This window comes from Urocitellus parryii, chromosome 2 (genome assembly GCF_045843805.1).
Source record: "Urocitellus parryii isolate mUroPar1 chromosome 2, mUroPar1.hap1, whole genome shotgun sequence".
In the NCBI taxonomy this organism is placed as follows: Eukaryota; Metazoa; Chordata; class Mammalia; order Rodentia; family Sciuridae; genus Urocitellus; species Urocitellus parryii.
Window position 1 is genome coordinate 61,804,048 of NC_135532.1, and position 21,074 is coordinate 61,825,121.

Below are 21,074 nucleotides of genomic sequence, written 5' to 3' on the forward strand. Positions count from 1 at the left end.
GTGTGATGCCTGGTTCTGGGTTAATTAGGGCAGAAGGTTAGTGTCTCACAAGGGCTAAGTGAGTCCCAGATTGGCTGGTTTGGGGAAAGGCAAACTCTAGAGTGTCCCTTCCTAACCCCAGAAAGGATCAGATTTTCCTTGTCAGCAAGGCATCAGATGTCAAAATATCAGATACAAAAACTAGATGTGGTTCATGCATTAGAATTTTACCTTTGTTAGAGAACTTTGGAGATGGTTTAATGAAAGCAGACTTTGCCCTGCACTGGATATTGTCAGGAAAAAGGATGATTTTATGACTGGGTACCATATAATTTTTACCTTTTAGTCAGACAAAATGTAAAGGAGAAAGTCATTCAAATTAGCAAGGAAAAAAAAGAAATAAAATAAAAAAATAATTAGAAAAGGGAGAGATTTGGTCACTGTTGTGGTTTGGATAATATTCTTGTTTTGGTTTTTAATTTTTATTTTTTTGTTGTTTGGTCCTTAGATATGATTATGATTGGCTTTGCTTTTTCCTCCTTCATCATGGTCATGGTGACCTTGTCTGATGTTGGTGTCTGTGAATTTGTTTATGGGTAGCATGAGAGTTGAGTGCCATGCCAGACTCTGGACATTAGAGATTGTTTCTCTCTCTGAATAATTCTACAAGGTAGGTGCTACTAACATCCTGTTTATTAAGTGTGGAAACAGGTTTAGAAAGACTAAAGTATATGACCAATGTCATAGTCAAGATGCCCTAACGTCTTGGTTCTACTTTGCTCCTCCTGAGAACACTGTGAGACTGTGGTGGTTCATTCTAGGAAACCATAGGATTGAAGAAGGGGAAAAGCAATGTTTAGAAAAGGGAGAGAGGCTATGGAAGCAATTGCAGAGATTTTCACTACACTAAAAGTGTGTTCAATCGATTTAGTAAGTAATTCCACTGGTGCATTGTTTGGAGTGTTGTTCTAGTAATACATAGTTTTCCTTTTTTGGTGTCTAAAATCTAAGAATCACATTCCATGGATAAAGTAGAAATGCTGAACTCAGGAAACCCCATCTGAGTAACTGGTCATGAACTTTTAAGTAGGAACATTTTGCCAGGAGGGCAAGAATTAGGTTCCAAGAAGGTTATAAATGGTACTTGAAAGGAACAATTCCTGTTGGAATAAACTGCTTTCATAAGGGCAACTTATTTGTAACACATGGCACAATTTTTTAAATTGAATTGATTAATTCATGGAATTATTTTAGATGAATAAACTGCCATCTAGCTAGCCCAAGATCTATTTCTACCTGTTATGGTTTGAATATAAGGTGTCTCCCCAAAGTTCCTGTGTTAATGCAGGAATATTCAGAGGAGGAATTAGGTTATGAAAGCTGAAACATAATCAATTTATCCCAATTTGAATGGACTGACTAGATGGGAACTGTAGGCAGGTGGAGCATGGCTGGAGAGGGTGGGTCACTTAGGACATTCCCTGGAAGGATTCGTCTTCCAAACAGGCCCTTCCCCTCTTTCACCCTTTCTCTGCTTTTTAAATTTTTGAAAGGATACAAAGAACTCAGATGGAAGCAATTGTATGCACAAAATTACTTTGCTAATACCATGAGAAATGTGGAAAGATTACTTAACTTCATGTCAAAATGAAGTGTTTCATATAAAATAGAAATCTTTACTTTGTGTTTATTACATGTATTTGGATTTCTATAAGTTTTAGCAGGTTAAACTCAAAGAAACAAGACAAAATTAATATTTGTGCAGTGTACATAAATGTGAGTACACAGAAAAGTTCCTATAGTATGTAAATATTTATATATCATGTTTACTTGAGCATTTTTATGTTATATAGTTCTAATGTGAAATAGGTGAGGAAGAAATTACTCCATGTTTGAAAAAATGCTAGGGAAAATTTAAAGAAATTCAGCATATAGTAAAAATGCCAGAGCTATTAATCTATGAGCTATATTATCAAGAGATCACAAATATTCATGAAATTTTTAAAAAGTTTCTATTAAATAGCAAATTAGGTACTAGATTTATTTCTGTAAGTACTAAAAACTGAACAGTAAACACAAAGAAACAAATGGAACAGATTCAGATGGGCAACTCTTTCCTATCAAAAGCCCTAGTCCTTTTTAGTAAATGCTTGGGACTATTGATAGATTTAAGTCGAACAATAGAAAATTTAGGTGCACACATATCTATACACACATAAAACCCCAAACCACAAGAAGGGGTATTATAAAAGTCTAAGTTTTAATAACATAATCAAGATTCAAATGATTATAATAATTTATCTGTCCTCCAAGAATCAAGAGCTTTACAAACAACCATAATAATTTAAAGGCTCCATACCTCTAGAGTAACCATAATGTTTCTCATGTTAAATACAGCCTATCAAAGACAACTGTAATCATCATTATATTGTACCACAACCTAGAGAAGAGGGGAAAGTTGTAACGTGACTTTTTGTGACTTTTCACTGAATGAAGTAGTAATGTCTGACATTATTTCAAGAAGTTAGGTGAAGAGCAAGAAAATGCCTACATGGGATTCACAGTTAATTTTTGTAAAAGCAGTGTTTCTGAGGTATAATTGGCATATAGAGAAGTGCACATTTAAAAGGTATAATTTGATAGATTTGGGCTTATTTATACTCATGAAACTATCACCACAATCAAGGCAATAAACATACCCATGCTCCATAAAGTTCCAATCCATGTTGTTCTATCAGTAGTTCATTCCTTTTCCTTGCTAAGTAGCATTTCATTTAGAGAATATCACAATGTATTTATGCATTCATGTGATGGACATTGAATTGTTAGGAGTTTGGGACAATTACAAATAAAAATACTGTGATATTCATTCGTGTAGAAATATAAGAACATCTGCTTTCATTTATCATAGGGAAAGAGTTAGGCTTGAGATGACTGAGTCATAAAATAATCATATGTTTAACTTTTTAGGAACCATCTTACATCCCATTGGAGTGTATGAATTCCTGTTACTTGTCAAATCTTGATACATAGATCTTTTCAATTATGATCATATTAATAGTTAGGTACTAGTAACCTCTTTATAGTGCTGGTTGGCATTTCTTTAGTAACTGATGATACTTAGATCATGTCATGAGCTTATCTGCCATCCTTATATAGGATGGTTAGCTATTTGAATTTTTTGCTCATTTTTTATTGTTTTTTTCCTCATTGAGTTTTTAGAATTATTTATATATTCCCGTTCAAATCCTTTATCAGATATGCAAATATTTGCAATTTACCCCCCCATTATCTTTTCATTCTCTTAACCAAAAGTTCTTAATTTTGATTAATTTGTCAATTTGTTCTCTTATGGATCATGTGTTTGGCATTATACCTAATAATCCTCTATGTTAGTATTCTTGTTCCTAACATCAGGTATTACATTTAAGTCTATGAGCCATTCCTCTGGTAATCTGCCTTGCAAATTCATTTATATTGTTTTGCCAAAATGACCATCTCCAAAATTGACCATTCCAAGATTGACAGGCACTGTCTGTATTCCTCTTTCCTTTTCTTCAGCCCTACCAATTTCTCCAGTAAATGTGGACCCATTATTGGGCTTATCTTCATCTACTTAGTTTGCTATCTCTGAAGTCACTGTACTTAATTACCTGGTGTTTGCTATAACGAGTTCCAACATCTCATATATTTTGTCTAGTTCTTCAACTGTTTCAAACAGGAAGGTAAATGTACTATGGTTCTATCCTAACCATAAGCAAAAATCTGGTAAACTCTTGGACTTAAGTAAAATTGCCTATCTTTATTAATAAATCTGCAAGAGTTGTCATCCATAGTTAGATTGTCATTCATTGCTCTAAATATTCTTTCTTTCTTATAGACCTCAATGCATTTAACAACCTAAGATAATTATGGGTATTTCAACTGTTGAAACCAGCTGACACAAAACAGGAATTTAAAAAAAATATTTCTGGAATAGGAGTGTTGCTCAATGGTAGAGGATTTGCCTGACATGTGCAAATCGCTGGGTTTGATCCCCAGTAACACAAAGGGAAAAACAAATTCTGATTGCTTTTTCTTTTTCTTTTTTTTTTTAAAGAGAGAGTGAGAGAGGAGAGAGAGAGAGAGAGAGAGAGAATTTTTAATATTTATTTTTTAGTTCTCGGCAGACACAACATCTTTGTTGGTATGTGGTGCTGAGGATCGAACCCGGGCCGCACGCATGCCAGGCGAGCGCGCTACCGCTTGAGCCACATCCCCAGCCCTCTGATTGCTTTTTCAAGAGGGTATTTTTCTGTGCCACAGCTCTTCTAAGTCAATGATTTAAAACACACACATATGACTTAGACCCTGTGAAGTGGGCAGGGAGCTTCGAACTGCCTTTTGTAAGTTTCTCATGGAGGTTGAGTCCTTGCAGTAACTGAATTTAACTTAGCATTATTACTTAAATTAGGGCCATTCCAACATGAAATGAAATATGATGTCATCATAACTTTCTTAAGTTCTAGTGTTCTCTACCTTAAATTATATAATGTGCACTTGACAATATCAGCAATACCAATATAAGTCAAAATTTCATTTATGTTTTATTTGGAAAGAGGGCAGATGAAAAAAAAAAAAAAGGACAGCCACCATGGTGCCAGAAAATATATGTTAATGTCTAAAGACCATATCTGGTGATTAGAGATTCTTGAGAGGATCAGATGCAGCATCTCTTTGTTTGGGGATATTCCCTGAGAACTCTTGCCTCATTTGATGATCCTTATTTTAACTTTCCATTTTTCTTTTGGCTGTGGGGTTCCTGACACCCACTAGGCTCTGTCAAGAGAAAGAATTTTACCCTCTAGTGAGAGAAGCCCTAGTATTTATTAAAACACCTTTTTAAGCTCCATACTCTCCACCTACCAACCCCAGCTTCTCTAGCCACAGAGGATTCTGAGTCTTTTGTAGCAGGCACTGTGCCACCAGCATGTTTCACCCATGTGTTCTCCAAGGATGAGAGGAAAATAAGTATCTGTCAAATGATCTTTTATCAACCTTGTCATTCCTCAGATTTTGGAACGTGTAAGCATGAATTAGCTTTGCTTCCCAAAGGAGGACTCAAACATACCTTATACAGACTTCTTTGACCAAAGCAGTTGATTGTGACCCTATTTTCTTTTAAGTGACATGCCAGGCCCTCTCTACACACTGGAAACAAAGAAAAAGGAATCAAAGGCTGAAGCTGTGTCCATCTTAAAGTGAAGCTGCCTTGGCTCCAGGCAAGCTTGTATTTTTTGTGTTGGACTCCACCTGGGCAGGGGGCTGCCTGTGTTCTGAGAGCCAGAGCCTAGGTGGAGCTGTCAGTCACTGGCACTGAGAACAGAGGATACTGAGGCCACCTCTCCTGGGGCATGTTGACTTTCTGCCTCTGGCTGAACACCTATTTCTCTTGCTGCACTTTCTCCTTCTCATTGTGTGTGAACTATGACACAAAACTAAGGTTTATTTCTGCATTTAGCAAAAATTCTATCTTTTCTACTTATATAAAACCATATTTGATATCTGTGACCTTATTTTATTTATACAAACATTATTTTTTCTTAAAAATCAGAATAACTTGTTTTATTACTATAACCACAATTTCAATTACATGCTAAATTCATACAGGTTGTTATTATAATCCAAGACCATGAAGAACAGGACTTTATTGTAAATGTTTTTGTCATAAAACTGTTAGGTCATCCTATACTCTTCTCTAGACTAAGAGATTTTTCCAGGTTAAGAAATGTGCCTTATAACTTTTTTTATTAATTAATTTTAATTAGGTATATATGATAGCAGAATGCATTTTGATTCATTGTACACAATTGCAGCACAACTTTTCATTTCTCTGGTTGGACACGATGTAGCATTGCACCATATGTGCAGTCATCATCTTAAAGGATATTATTATCTTCAGTATTTTACCTCAAGACATTACTAGAATGGGAGATGAAGAACGGTAAATATCCCAGCACATTTCTAATTCTTAATGAACAGTAAATAAACCAAAAATACATTTATAGTATCTACCCTCCCTAGAAGGGACAATGGACAGGATAGAAATGTTCTCCAACTCTGTACTGACATCCTAATTAGATGTTAATCATACAGAGGACTAAATGTCAGGTTCCTGTATGTGAAAGTCACCCTAGAGCATAAACACGTCTTACCACTGTCAGTCTTGTTTTCTTTCTTGTTCCTTCCATGTTTATGTCTTACAGTCAACCAAACTAGGCATAGGGTAAGCCACGATGTCTTATGTTAACAGTTACTAAGAAAGGCCCATGTAACTATATAGGACCTAGAGACTTGCATGAGGCTGGGGTGTTGTCATATTTGCCTAAGCCTGGGAGTCAAGTGAACTACAAATTCTTCATTTAATAGGACACACGCACCTTCCCATAGTCTTAATCCTATAGAGGTAGAATGAACAATTAAAAACAAACAAACAAACAAACAAACAGGGAGAGAGGAAAAAAGGGAATGAAGATGGGGTGGGGTGGGGAGGTTACGGGGAAGAGGTGGGGGAGGGGTAAAGGGCAAAGGAGAGAAGTGGAGAGAGGAGTTGAGAATAAATGAATAAATGAGAAACCTCTGGCCAAAACGATATATAAAATTTGGTACTTTGTATGGAAGAAAAGGGCTTCAGACATCTCTCAGGGCCTATTAACCTATTAACTATTAGTTGTTTCTATAGCATTTCAATAAATGGTAAATAAACAGTAATCCTAACCATGCTTCAAATTGGGTTCTATTCTGGGAAAGTGAGAAAAATTTGGAGATTCAACCTTAGGGGCTTCCCCATACAAATACACAGGGTCCATAGCTGAAGAACATTAAGATTAAAAACCTATTCAAAAAATTGAGGACATAACAAAAATAATACAACTAAAGTAATTTTAATAGTTCAGCAAAAATAAAAGTCAGTGAAACTATATTAAAGTTTCCAATAAAGATATAAAAAAGGAGAGATGAAAGAAAGGAAGGTTGAGTGGGAAGAAAAGGCCAGGAGGAGATGCATCTGCTGTGGAGCTAGGAGGACAACACAAAGATGAGCATCACACCTCAGAGCAAATCTAAAACAAACCTAAAGTGCTAGTAAAAATGACAGCATATATTCCTAACCAAATCAAAGCTAAAAAAGTAGGAGACAAAGAGGAAAAGGAAAGATGTCCCACTTGGCTCTCCAGACACATGGGGTTGTCTTCTTTAAGGGTACTTCCTGTTGCATGTCTGCTTTGGATCCTGGCTTTAAATCTTTCACTCTGTGACCTAGGATAAGTGACTTCACATTTCCAAAAGATATCAGCTCTTTAGCTAAAGAACAGAGATGATTAATAATGTATACCTCACAGAGCTATGGTGAAAATCAGAAGAAATAACAAATGAAAAATGTTTACATAGTGCTGGTCATGTGGGGAAATCTTGGCAAATACTAGTGATTATTTTATTATTAGACACCCCATCCACACATCCAGGCCTGCAGCTGACATTCATAACATAAAGTTGTACTGGAAATTTTTTTATATATTTAGCCAGATATATCTTGCTGTGTCAGAAATGAATTTCACCCTTCAGAGCCCCAGGCAGCCACCAGCAATCAGTAAGATTTTATGTCCTCACTTGCTGTCCAATTTAAACTTTTCTTGATTTCTTTAGGTTAAATCATAAATCACTTATTACTCTACTATATTTGGGACTAATGAAGAATAATAGTAACTATTAGCCACCACTGGTGCCATCAAATGAGAGGCTACTAAAGATATTATTGTCCCCATCTAATAAGTACAGAGAACCAGTATTTTAAATTACCTTTAGCCCTCACATTAAGTTCTTCTGCCTCTTCCCTTATTGACTTAGCTGTCAAATTCATGAAAACAGCCATGGACAACCTTGTACGCACATTAACATCAATTGGAAATCTTTTTAAAAAATGATGCCCAGTCCTACCCCATTCCTGGTTTATTATGTTGGGTTAAAACAAAAATACTGCTAGTGCCTTCTATTATCAACTGTGAGCTAAATAACAAAACTAAGAGTTTGTAGGCCTAGAGAGAATGCCAAGTTGCTTCACCAATACTTCTTCCCTCTCCTCCTAGCAAGTACCCTGACTTTCAGATGCATACCTTCCACCTCCAGTCTAGCCCCACTGACTGCCTCCATGTTTAAGGCTGGAGCACTTGGATCAGACCTAAAATAACCCACAGGTCCTGATGGAGTTACTGATTCACAGGAAGACAAGTAGCCCAGTATAGGTAAATGTGGCCTTTTCTCCTTGAGCCCATTTCTGAGGATCCTTCTGGAAGCAGTTCTTGCTCCATCCTGAGGATAGCTCTGGGAGTTGCAGGAAGCATCCCTGGCCACATGAAGCAGACTGCTACAGAAGGGATGATCGATCCCAGAGAATGAGAAATGAGAGATGCAAAGAACCAATCGTTCATGACATCCCTGAAAGATGGGTCACACAATTAAGTCAATTGGGAAACTTTGCATTTCTGGAAATGACGTGCATCAGTAAATTCCCTTAATGATTAACTAACAAGTTTGAAAGAGGTTTTCTATTTCTAGCAACCAGATGCATCCTAGAGATCCATGGAACATTTTACAAGAGAAGGAATAACTATATTTTAAATTGAATTATATCTGAAAAAGCTATTGGAATGTTATAAATAAACATTCAATTTTCAATACTAATTTTTGTCATATTTAGTACTATTACCATACTAAGAGCTGCTACTATCCTTCAGTTGTTTTTGTAAGAAATATGACAAATGATATGTCAGTTATTATCCTATAATTACAGAAAAAACTTCTGTGTTTTATAACTGCTATTCTATAAAAGGAAATTAGTATGAAGTTAATACCAGATGAATAAGAAAGAAAACATCAAGCAAATAAAACAATAAATATAATAGCACAATGGTTTTATTGATGGCAGAAGAAAAAAAATTCTTCCTTTCACTTGTAAAAGTTATTTGCTTCATTTAACTCAGTATTTTTACCCTTCTTTATATGTTGAAGTTTCTCCCCCTAAAAATCTGCTTCTTCTAAAAATATCCACCATGGCTGCATCTTAATCTGAAGGGAAAGTAGACGGTTTATCAACAGGTTTTGACCAGGATGTTTCAGTCAATGGCTCCTTTCTTCATGAAGACTCTATTTTAAAAAGAAATAACAACAACAAAAAAATTGGATTCTTAATTTCATATTTTTCAAGACATACTTTTGCTGAAACTCATTTGTACATGTGAAGTGTTTGCATAAATATCAATAGAGCTCAAGTAGAATAAGATGAGTACTACTAATTAAACTTCATCTCTATAAAGTAATACACAGAGGAAAGAACAAAATTTTGTTTGTTTGTTTGTTTGTTTGTTTATTTATTTATTTGGTACCAGAGATTGAACTCAGGGACATTCAACCATTGACCCACATCCCCAGCCCTATTTTTGTATTTTATTTAGAGACAGGGTCTCACTGAGTTGCTTAACACCTGTTCACTTTCGCTGAGGCTGGCTTTGAACTTGTGATCCTCCTGCCTCAGCCCCCTAAGCTGCTGGGATTACAGGCATGCGCCACTGCGCCTGGCTGAGCAAAAGTTTTAAAACCAAGTTTTTCTTTTAGAAACTGTACATCCTTACACTGTTAGATTGTTTATTGCAATTATGTTGTTTTCAGGAATGTGCATTAACTGAATAGTTTTTAACAAAGGAAGACTTGAAAATTGTAGCCTGCCAATGAGGAGTTACTCCATTCCACCTATCTTTGCTTTCTCTTTAAACACCTTTGAACTGGTTTTCCTGTGTCACCTCCCACTGCCTGCTCCACACCTTTGTTAGGTACTACTGTATTTGAAACTATAAAAATAGATGTTGACAACAGAAAACACATGATGAAAGACTCATTTGCTGCAGTCTTATCTGTTCAACTTCATACATGAAGGTGCTTGAGCTGGGACTGCAATAGCTACACACAAACAGCTCTAAAGCCTTCTGAAATAAACAGTCCCCAGACTAAAAAACATAGCTTTGAGCATTATTATCCTCACATGATGTCACTTTGATTGATATGGCAGGGTTCTGTAACAACTGTCTTTGAAGTAATCATTTCCCTGACCTGATTTGAAAAATTTGGCAAAGGGAAGATGGACCAGATCATCAAATAAATAAACATTTTAAAAACACATCTATTACTAGTTAAAATGGTATTGAAAACTGGACCTTTGACTTGAGCATCTTTAGTTTTTTGGTAGGCTCAGATTGTGGTATCCATATGGAGTTCCTGGAACCAAACCCTCTTGGATACTGAGGATGAATGTGTTTCATATATACAATAATAATTATCACAGCATTGTGGGTAAAAAGCACTGAACAATACACAAGTCCATAATCTGACCAGTCCACAGGGGACTTGATGAAATAAATTACAACACTGGCCATCTTTTAAAAGGAATAAGGAAGACCATGATGTACTAATAAAAAAGGAGAAAAAAAAAAAAGCAAGAAGGTTTGTACTGTGTATATAATAGTCCACTTGTGTAAAAAAAAAAAAAAAACCCACACACCCACACAAATAGCTACATAATCCAGTACATACACTCCTTCTATATTTATGCAAAAACATCTCAATTCAGACTAGCTGCATCTAAAGGGCTAAGAACCACCAATGGTTTGTGAAACAGGAAGCCACCGAGATGAAAAGAGAATAAGGATAAGCTGTGAAGAGTTGTGACTTGGACAGAGACAATTATTTAAAACCAGTTTGAGATTAAGAGAAAAGAGTGTCACTTTTAAATTCAAGCTGCTGTGAGACACAAACACCTACCTATTTTATCTGCTCTCACACTCTACCACCCTGCTTTCTTAACATGTTCCTCCTCAAACACTGTAGCACAGGGAGAAAAATGGAATGATCTCATATATACAAGTCTTCTTTACCTGAGAAATTTAGGATTCTCACATTCTTTAATTATCTGAATTGACTATAATCTGACCCAAAAGTGCACTCTGATCTGATAAAGATGTAATTTCAACCATGACTTTTTATTTATAACTCCTCTTTTTAAAAATTTTATACTTTTGAGCTCATGGTTTTATGGTGAATTCACATTTGATCCTGTGAACATAAATTAATGTATTTTTCTGTCAGTCTTATTTTATCTAACTATAGAAGGTTTTACACCCTTTGTTCACAGGCCAATTTTTCAAGGGTTGATTCTCAAATCCATTGGAAAACCTCCTTTTATAAAATCCTAAGAAAGATATAGATATAGTGGCATTGGGAATAAGTCTGACAGCCACTGAGGACAAGTATATATCTGAATCTTTAATTACAGCGGCCACCATGGCTGTCAGACTTTATACCTAGCATTTCCAACCATACAGGCCTGCCCTATATTTAACTCATAATATAAAAGTCTGATAGGCTCTATTTTAACTTTTAAAAGGTTAAATCTAATAGCGGCTTTAATAAACATCTATAGCATTGTCTCCTACCTGTGGAGATCTACCTATAAGAAGCTACAAGATCTTTGATTCCTATTTTATGTATTCACACCTATGTATTGTGTTGTTGTTTCTACATATGAGCCTGTGTCCATATATCATATACATGATATAAAAATTGACACAGATAAATGAGTGCTCACAAATCAAATTTATATAAGAAATGGATCCAAATACCTTTTAGTTCACGTGCCTTGAAAACGAAGTTCAATTTATGTTAGGCAAATAAATTAAAGATGTGTTTAAAATTACTAACATAAGCTTTTCTAGGTGGTCAGTCAATAAAGTGTTAGTTTCTATAAAATGGCTAAAATGTAATATCCATTGCTTCTAGGATTTTTCTTCAACATGGAAGAGATGGCTAATTCTGTTAACTATAATTGTCTGATATTCTTGTTTCTACAGTTAAAAGTGAGTAAATTAGATTTAACATAAATGGGATCAATCTTCATAAATGTGTTTGTTAAAGGAGACATCTGATTAATTTGCAAAATTAAAGTGCTAAAACATCAACTGCTTGACTTCTTAAATTTCATAAGGTAAGATATTTAACCATTAAATGTGTTTTTGTAAATTGGTAAATGAAAAAAGTTTGAGATTGCTTTGTTTTGGGGTCTTCACTAAAAGCAAATGATTAAGGGTTAAAATTCTACTTTCATGTATTGTTCTACCAACAACAATTAAAAGAAGAAAAAAAAATCCTCAATGTATTATAAAATACTGTTGTTTTACTTGGACCCAAGAAGCCTTCAGTTTTCTCCCTGAACTTCTGAGAATGATGCCAGCAATGTTGGGGGGTTTCAGGGAGTCTGAGCCAGCTGCAGTGGTTTCCCCTCCTCTACCTACCCTGTATCCTTCACTATCCAAGGTAAGGAAAATTTGTACATGTAAGTTTGTATGTTTTAAAGGTTCCCACCTGTCAGCCCTGGTTTTGGTGATCCTCTCTTGTCTATCTGTTCTTTCTGTTACTGGCCAGGTAAAATGTGGGCCATATTATACGATCTTACTGGTAGTCTCAAAAAAATTGAGATTTTGGCTGAATGTGCCACCTAAAGGTATGGGCATTTTTTTTTTTTGGTTGTTGTTTTGTTTGTTTTTAAATATTTTATTTTGTAGTTGTAGTTGGACATAACACCTTTATTTTATTTATTTATTTTTATGTGGTGCTAAGGAGTGAACCCAGGGCCTCAACGTGCTAGCAACTGCATACTGAGGGCTGTGGGCAGCCCTCGGTATGGGCACTTTTAAGAGAAAGATGTTTCACTGTAATACTACTTGTCCTTTAAATGGTTTTCTAGATAGTTATACAATCATAAGATTTTGTTCATCAGCATAAAGTATATAGAAGATTCTGTATGTAGAGATATTTATAGGCAGTTACAAGATAAGGAGTCTGGACAGTCAGGAACTATGTTGAAGCCATCAAAACTCACTGCCTCTGATATGCAAGGATAGCAGGACACCAAAGAAAGGGTTACAAGAGTTAAATCCTTTCAGGCTGTTTCTCAGCCTGGCCCCAGGCAGCTGCAGATCACCTCTCTGGGGCTCCCTTCACTGAATATCAATATGCCCAGTTGAAGGAAAAAAAACCAAAGGAGAATCTGGGCAAAATTGACAGTGAGGAACTTACTTAAAGTTGATGACATTGTGATAAAAATAAGGGAAACAGGTCAGGCTCAAAAATATCCTGTGGTCTAACACTTTGACTGCAACCTGGAAGAAAGATTAAGGCACAGCTTTTATATATACTACCTCATCTGATCCCTTTTCTGGGATGACATGTGTTGTGTAAATTAAATGCATAGATAACATTTATAAGGATTGTTTTAAAATATAAGTTTTAGAAAGGGTGTGAAACTAGAAAAGATAAAGTTATAGGTGTAGAAATATTTTTTTTTTAGGATGGAAAATTAAAAGCTAAAGGAAATGTTCTTGATGAGAGTATTTTGTCTGGTAAAGTAATATTCTTGTGCTAAGTCCAAGATGTAAGAGAGGAGAAAACTAAGGATGCAAACAAGTTGTAGAACATCTAAGTAAGTTACACAAGGTTTGTGGAGGGTAAATTTCAAAAAGTTTGTGTAACTAAATTGATTATATATAATTAACACAATCAGTTAAAGTTATTCAAGATTTTTCCTAAAGTCAAATATTAACATATGTATAAATCAAAATTTAATCCTCTCTATTTTAAAGAAATAAGGATTTCTTAAAGCATTAATCTGCCCTTATCTATCAAGGTAATTTCTTATGTCTGTTAAGTTTTATTATTTAGAGTAACCAGTCTTAAAGAAATTAGGATTGGTATATCTCTAGTTAAACAACAACTATTATTTCAGAGTGTTACACTATATTCCAGATTCCAAATTTTCTATAAAAGTTAAACCTAGTTAATATAAGAATATCAGCATAACTGTGGCACTGTTACTGGCTTCCTTGTATACTAGATATATTCATATCTTCCAAGTAGATATATATTTTAAAATATAAGGTTTAAAAGAACATTTTACCAAGCTGGTATTCTTCAAACTAAAGTTTAAAGTAAAGATTTGGGATTATAAAAATTATGTTTCTTGATTCATAGCTATTATGCAAACTAAATATGTTTTTACTCTTGTTAATTTCATTATGTATTTTCCTTGTAAACTTCAGAACTATTGTCTGTTAGTGCCTTGTAAAAGCTCAACTTCTAATATAACAACATGAGTTAATTTGAAATAATTACTTATAGGACAGACAGGATGTAAGTACTAATACTGACCACAATTAAATGGAAGGGGTAAATAACTGTAAAGTTATAGACATTAAAATTAAAATCCTAGTAATCCTACTTTAAGACTGGTAAAACTGGCTTGCTGGATGTTTAAACCCAAAACTTTGTAGACTAAAGTTAAGGAAGTAAAAGGGCCAAAAAGAAAAATAGCCAATATTTGGCTCTTGTCCTCTGAATCAGTTTGACCCCAAGGAACAAAGGGACTTCTCGAAGGGCTTTGCAACTCTAGGCCATATAACCTCCTGATCAGGGGAATCACTGAGACCTTGGAAAACAGAAAGATGATCAATGCACATGCTATAAAGAGGAGGGCCATTGGAGAGAGAAGACATCTTTGATGCTTCAAAGGGAAGTCACATGGTTAACAAGATCCTGACCCATCCTGACAGATGACACTAAGGGAGCAAAGAGGTTGCTCTCAAGTTTCCAAGACTGTTTCCCTGAGGGAATTCAACTCTTAACAATTGACAGGAACAAGGTAAATTTGATTAGCTTGGTCTTGAACACATAGCAAAATAAGTTACAACCCAAATAGAGCCATACCTGGGCATTTAAAAGATAATAGTTCTTTGAATATAACTTAAGATGTATACTTGTGTCAGCTTCACCAAGAGTAAATAAAGGTAGAGGCTACAAAAGAAGGATTCTTAGACAGGGGTGCCCAATAACTATCAAAAAAGTCTATCAGAGTCAAAAGCATTTTTGAGTCAATCTAAGGCCTACAAATCTTCCTAACTTCCTACACAGGCAGGCAGCCTTGATCTTTGTTTGCTAGTATGATTATGAACTTCTAAGTGACAAAAATAAAGGGAACTCTACTAAATATAGAGGATATACCTACAAAAAGGTATTTTACAAAAATCAAATGACATTAGATATCTTATCTTACGGGGGTATTTGTGACTTTATAAAAACGAAGTGTTGTGTTTATATTCCTGGTAACTCTGACAATGTAACGAATATCCTTTAGGAGTTACATTCCCAAATGGAAGCCATGTACTCAGTGGCCTTGTCATGGAAAAAAACTTCTTAGCTCTTGCACCTCCTGGTGAAAAATTGCTGGTCTCTAATATCATATTCATTTATTTTGTATTAATCTCATTCTAATACTTATATCTTCTTGTTTATCTCATAGAAGCATTCATTTCTCAGATAACTTTACAACCTGTTCTTTCCAAACTAGACTTTTACCATGGACCCCTCAACTGACTCAAAGCATTCCTAAATGAGAAACCCAAACTGCTTGCCCCACTTCTCTCCCTCTAAGGCTGAAGGAGCCAGAGTGGTCATCATTCATTTCCCCTTACAACAGTAACTGCTCTTTTAATTAGAAGGGGGTGGAGGGATGAGATCAGGACAAAGGACAAAGAAAGGGAAAAAAAAGAAATGGGTAGATAGCACTCTCATCACCAATGCTTTGGCACAAAATACTTCAAGAGCCCTCCAAGATCTGAAAGCTATTGATAATAAACTTGAATTAGAGTTGAATGCCTCATAAGCTACTGTAGTGGGCTTGGATGATCGGATACAAAGTCTTTACATCAGGCAACAATTATGATGCCATATTGCTTATTACTTTACTTGTGTAACACCTGTTCCATATAATACCTCCCAATGGGATTGTGAAAAGATAAAGACGCATCTATTAGGAATTTGGAATCATAACAATGTTAGTTTAAATCTCTTGCAACTGCACCATTTACATTCAAGTTATACAGGAAAGACATATTCCCATGTTATTTCCTGCCAGTTTTACAAAAAAGCTGTTGGATTATCTGAATGGTTTCAATCCTTGGAATGTGCTAAAACATACTATATGGCATCTCTTAGGACTCTCTTTGTTTTTTATTCTGTGTTGTTTTCTTAGAGTCAGCTACAAACTCCTCTAATCCCAGTTCCTGCATTTCGGAGTAGACAAGCATCAGCTGTGTTTTAAAAATAAAAAGGGGGGAGATGTGGGCAGTGGTCACTTGGACCATGGTGTTTAACTGCCTAGAGCTGTGGCTAGCTTTGCCCTGGGAATATGCTGTTCAAAGGTGCAGGACGAGATTTCCTGGGAGCTGTGGTTATAGACCCTACCTGAAGAAGTTCACTGTAAAGATGCTGAGTGTTTCATGCAAGGTTATAGAATACACTAGTATAATAGCTTCTAGATCAACAGCATATGACCCCAAAATTACATTTCAATAAGTAACCAATCATGTTTTCTTCATCAAATTTCTGAATATATACCATGAAATATTTCTCTTTCTCAAAAAATCGAAAAGAGATTAAGCAATTAAAAAGTAAACTCAATTGTTGGTGTTTATTATATGTAAACTTTTGGGCTTTCAAAATTAATAATCATTTCACAGATCATTATCACTTTCAATAGAAGAGAGGAGGTACAGAGAAAAAAGGAAATTAGAAATAGCACTTGTGGGAAAAAGTTTGGTGGAAAAGGAGTATATAACCATGGTATAATCTCAAATACTTTATACCAATTGTTTGAAGGAGCTATTTTTTTCTATCCATATTATTATGAAATATCAGTAATTAGACTTACATATTCAACATCAATTACATCTTTCTTTATATGGAAATCACTTTACAAGGTCAACTTTTTTTTACCTTCTCTGATTAGTTCCGTGCCCGGGGAGGTTGGTAAAACTGCTGGGTTGGCCGAGTAGATCGTCTTGGCTGGCCATCACCTCCTCTACGGAACTCAAGAGTTTGGTCATAGATGCCTTCTTCTTCCTGTTTTCAAAGAGCGATGATTTAACATGTTCAAAACAGCTCCAACTTTCCTAAGTTAAATACATTTTATACCCCCCCCCCCATTTTAATGTACCCTCTTAAACTACCCTGGGATTTGGATCAGTCAACTTTGACAACAGAGGGAAGCAAGGGGAAGAAAAACAAAGGCAGGGAAACTGTTAAAACTTGTTTGGTACTTAGTTAAAAAAGAATGTAATTGGTAAGAATAGAATCAAATTTAATTTCAGAAAAGGTAACTATTTCCAAGTAATTGTGTGATTGTCTCATCAGATGAATTAATACAATGTGGTGAAAACAGAAGATCTAATATCATAAAAACAATTTTCTTGAGTATTTAGACTTCTAAATATTTTCACATATTTGTCATGGAAAAGAATCTTGATAAGATATGAAAAAAGGGTTGAAGAGGTACAGACTGTCTGTCCTCATTGGATGAAATCTCTAACATTGTTAAGAACCTTACGTCTAGAGATAGAGATAATGAATTGGAACATGGGGAGGTATACAATGTATATATAAAGATAGATTACTATAGTAAAATTCAAACTGTTCTCATTTTCGTTCTTACTGAAGAGGTAGACTTATTAAAGGAATAGCATGGGGAAATTAGGATAAGCAGATTACACAGCAGAAGAGAGTATAGTTAATTATAATATTTGAAAAAGACTTAAAAGCAACAAAATGTAGCCAAACACATTGGTTTCTTACTGAGTGCTGCCACCCTGTAATTTTAGTGTTTCTGAATTAATTCAGCTATGACATATGTAGTCTCTTAGAAATTGCAAAAATTGGCTCTCAATTTTGTTTATGAAAAAAAACATTTATTAAGTAGAGAGTTTAAATTCCAACTGCATTGTGAGAGCACAACAATTTGTATGATTTTGGAAATTTATTTTTTTTCCACCTCCTCACTGTATCTCTGCATCTTCTTTTCCAAAAGACTGTTTTTCCTTTGCTTTCTTAATGATATGAGAAATTATCGGAAAGACTGAGTTCTATTCTTTTAACTTTTACAGATCCAACTGTTGTAACTGTACCTAACGGAAACAGAAAGATGATAAAATAATTTGATCAAATGTCATTATTTAGCAATAATATTTAGTATTCAGTATGACTCTTATTGTTAGGCATCCTCCATAGGATTCTTAAGACAGAAACATTATGTCCATTTTATATAAAGAATATTGAAGTCCGAGAATGCTTTCTAACTTTGCTTGTAAAACTTCTAAGACAAATTTTGGTTTTGAATTTGGAACTCTGTTACTTATTTCTTTAAGTCTCAGTTTGGATATAAAAGAAACAAGTCAATAGTCCAAAATTAATGATTATCCTTGAAGACCTATCATCCAAGAAATAAGATACTCTGACAATATATCTAACTCAACAGCCTCCTTATAGAGACAAAATTTCAGATGAGTTCTCCTTTTTCTAAATCCCTTTCATTAACAATCTGAAAATGGTTAGAAGTGTCAGATATTTTATCTGTAATTTAGCAAAGCAATTAAAATGCAGGAAGAAAAATGTGAAGGTAGCCAGAGAAAGAACAGAGTTGTTTTTGTTGTTATTATGTTCTGAATGATTGCCAAATATTAGTTAAATTTGAAAAAGAGCTATTTAATTTTATTACAAATGACAACATTTAATATTAGTTTTGTTTTTTAAAACCAGCTGATAACATGTCTAAGTTGCATATTAACTAAAAAGGATAACAATGTGTTTGGTACTGCAGGAAATGAAGAAATTATTTTAGGGATTAGAATGGAATGTTATTTTTCTCCACACCCAGCTGCAGTACCAGCTGAAAACATCTAAAAATCTGTACTTTACCAATAAAATACACTGTTAAGCGGCAGGATACTGCATTTGCTGAGTGAGCTGGGTTTATATAATAAAAATGACATTACTATTTTAAAAAATTGTGTTTTCTGTGTTTAAGAATCAGACAGTACTAACCAAAACTATTGAAATAATTTTATAGAGATAACTGACCATGAAATTTATTTCCCATTTTCTACAAAGTAGAAGCCAAAATACAAATAAAAATGGTTCTGACAGTTTTGTTTTCAATTACTGTCAAAGGCATAACCTTTTTTTTTTTTTTTTTTTTTTTTTAGTCTTTACAGGGCAGGCAAGGGCAAATCTGGTTATGCACAACCACTTTTATAATCTACAGCTATTAATTTCATGCATTCAATGGGTATCTTCTTCCACTTTCTATAGCACACAGCTCAATTTAATAAATCAGTTTATTTTGAGCTGTGTTTGAATGAAATTCATGTTTTTTCTCCTTCTAGCCCATCTTCTTCCTTTAGTTTTCACTAATACATTACAGACTGAAAATACAAAGAAAATTCATTTCATAGTTCATGAGCATATTTTTAAAAATCTGACACTACATGACAGCTGGCATAATCCTGGAAGCATCCCTCTAGATTGGACAGACCAATCTATAAATTCAAAGAGATGAAGTAATTTACTCAAATTGTAGAACTTATTAGAGGGAAAGCCCACACCAGAGCCACTTTGTTATTGACTCCTGGGCAAAAAGGTCTTATAGGCTTGTGATAAAGCCATAAAATGGGACTTTGCAATGTTATCTTCACCTAAGTTTTTGAGACTTAGAGCCATTTCATAGAGTCCAATTTTGGCTCACCTTAGACATGTTATCAGACAAAAGCTGGTTTTAAAAAACAAACTAATATTTCAAAACAAGCCCTCTTTCCATGCCAATATTCACTAGTCTACTGATCCTTTTTAATGAAAAAATAAAATAATACAAAAATCCCTGTGACATCAAGCATAATGAGGTGGTATTTTGAAACAAAATAGAAACCAGTGCGAAAATGAGACACACAACTCTATCAATAAAGCATATGATTTGTAACAACTGCATCTTTCCTGCACAACATCTTCAGTATCTCATTGGTGCACATAGTGCCTAGAATGGGGAGACAGACAAACTACATGTTTCCCATTTATGAATGAGTTATTGAAGGTCACTGTAAGTCAGTTACTTGGAACCTGGAATGTATTTCAGTAGGTTTGAAACACACATAATAGTCAGGTTCTCTGTATCACAAATATTCAAGTGAAGTGCAGCTAAGCATATAAATAATATTATACTCTGGGATGGGGATGTAGCTCAACAGTAGAGCCTCCGAACACACATGCCCCTGGGCTTGATACACAGCACCACCAGAAAAGAAACAACAACAAAACCAAACAAGTATTCTTCTTGGAGCAGTGGTTCTCATTTCATAGATACTTTGTCACTGAGGAGATATTAGGCATAAAAAAAGTTGTTACTGCATCTAATAGAGGACAGGGATGCTGTAAAACATTCTATAATGCACAGAATGGCCTATATCACAAAGACTTATTGTATTTGCTAATAATGTAAATAAGCTACTGTTTTTATGTACTTAATCTAATAAATCAATTTATCTCAGATTACCATTTCTTCACCATTTTCTCACAGTTACAACTGTGAGGAGACAATGATAGATTATTTAGCAGGAGCAGGGAATGGGGATGGTAATTCTCTTAATTAAAATAAACCTAGTAAATTAAGGTAAATTTATTTACTTCTTTTGCACTTTTGGGGATTGAATCCAGAGCCTCATACATGCTGGGCAAGCACTGTAACACTGAGCTTTATCCCAGCCGTTTTACTTTTTATCTTGAGACAGGGTTTTGCCAAGTTGCCAAGGCTGGCCCTGAATTTGTGACCCTCTGTCTCTACTTCCCCAGTTGCTAAGATTTTAGGCATGTGCCACTGAGCCTGGGAATACCTGTCCTTTAATAGTTATTTTGTGTATAGCTTAATAAAATATCTTCTAGTTTATTCTTTTTAACAAATTGTGTAGTAATGATAAAACATAAGCCAGTGGATGAAATTCAATGTTCTCTCAATAATCATCCTTGAATTTTAGAATGTTTTAAACAATTAAATATTAGTAAGTACATGTCTCCTTCAGTAATTCACCTATGGATCACCTACTCTGAATTTCCAGGCCACATTTTGCCTGGTTTCCTTGAGT

The 21,074-nt window shown here is 34.8% G+C and overlaps 1 protein-coding gene across 2 annotated transcripts in view; it reads right to left on the reverse strand.

Moving 5' to 3' along the window:
- Positions 1 to 8,910: 8,910 nt before the first annotated feature.
- Tdrd3 (tudor domain containing 3) overlaps positions 8,911 to 21,074 on the reverse strand; it is a 130,177-nt gene continuing 118,013 nt past the window's right edge. The window contains exons 13-14 of one of the 2 annotated variants that reach the window (XM_077795209.1): positions 16,888 to 17,013; positions 8,911 to 9,159 (exon numbers count right to left, since the gene is read on the reverse strand). In XM_077795209.1, coding sequence (XP_077651335.1) covers positions 16,897 to 17,013 — 117 coding nt within the window. In that variant the 3' untranslated portion in view covers positions 8,911 to 9,159; positions 16,888 to 16,896. Of the gene's footprint in view, positions 9,160 to 16,887; positions 17,014 to 21,074 lie in introns of those variants that run through there. The other variant, XM_077795210.1, reaches the window with a different exon arrangement.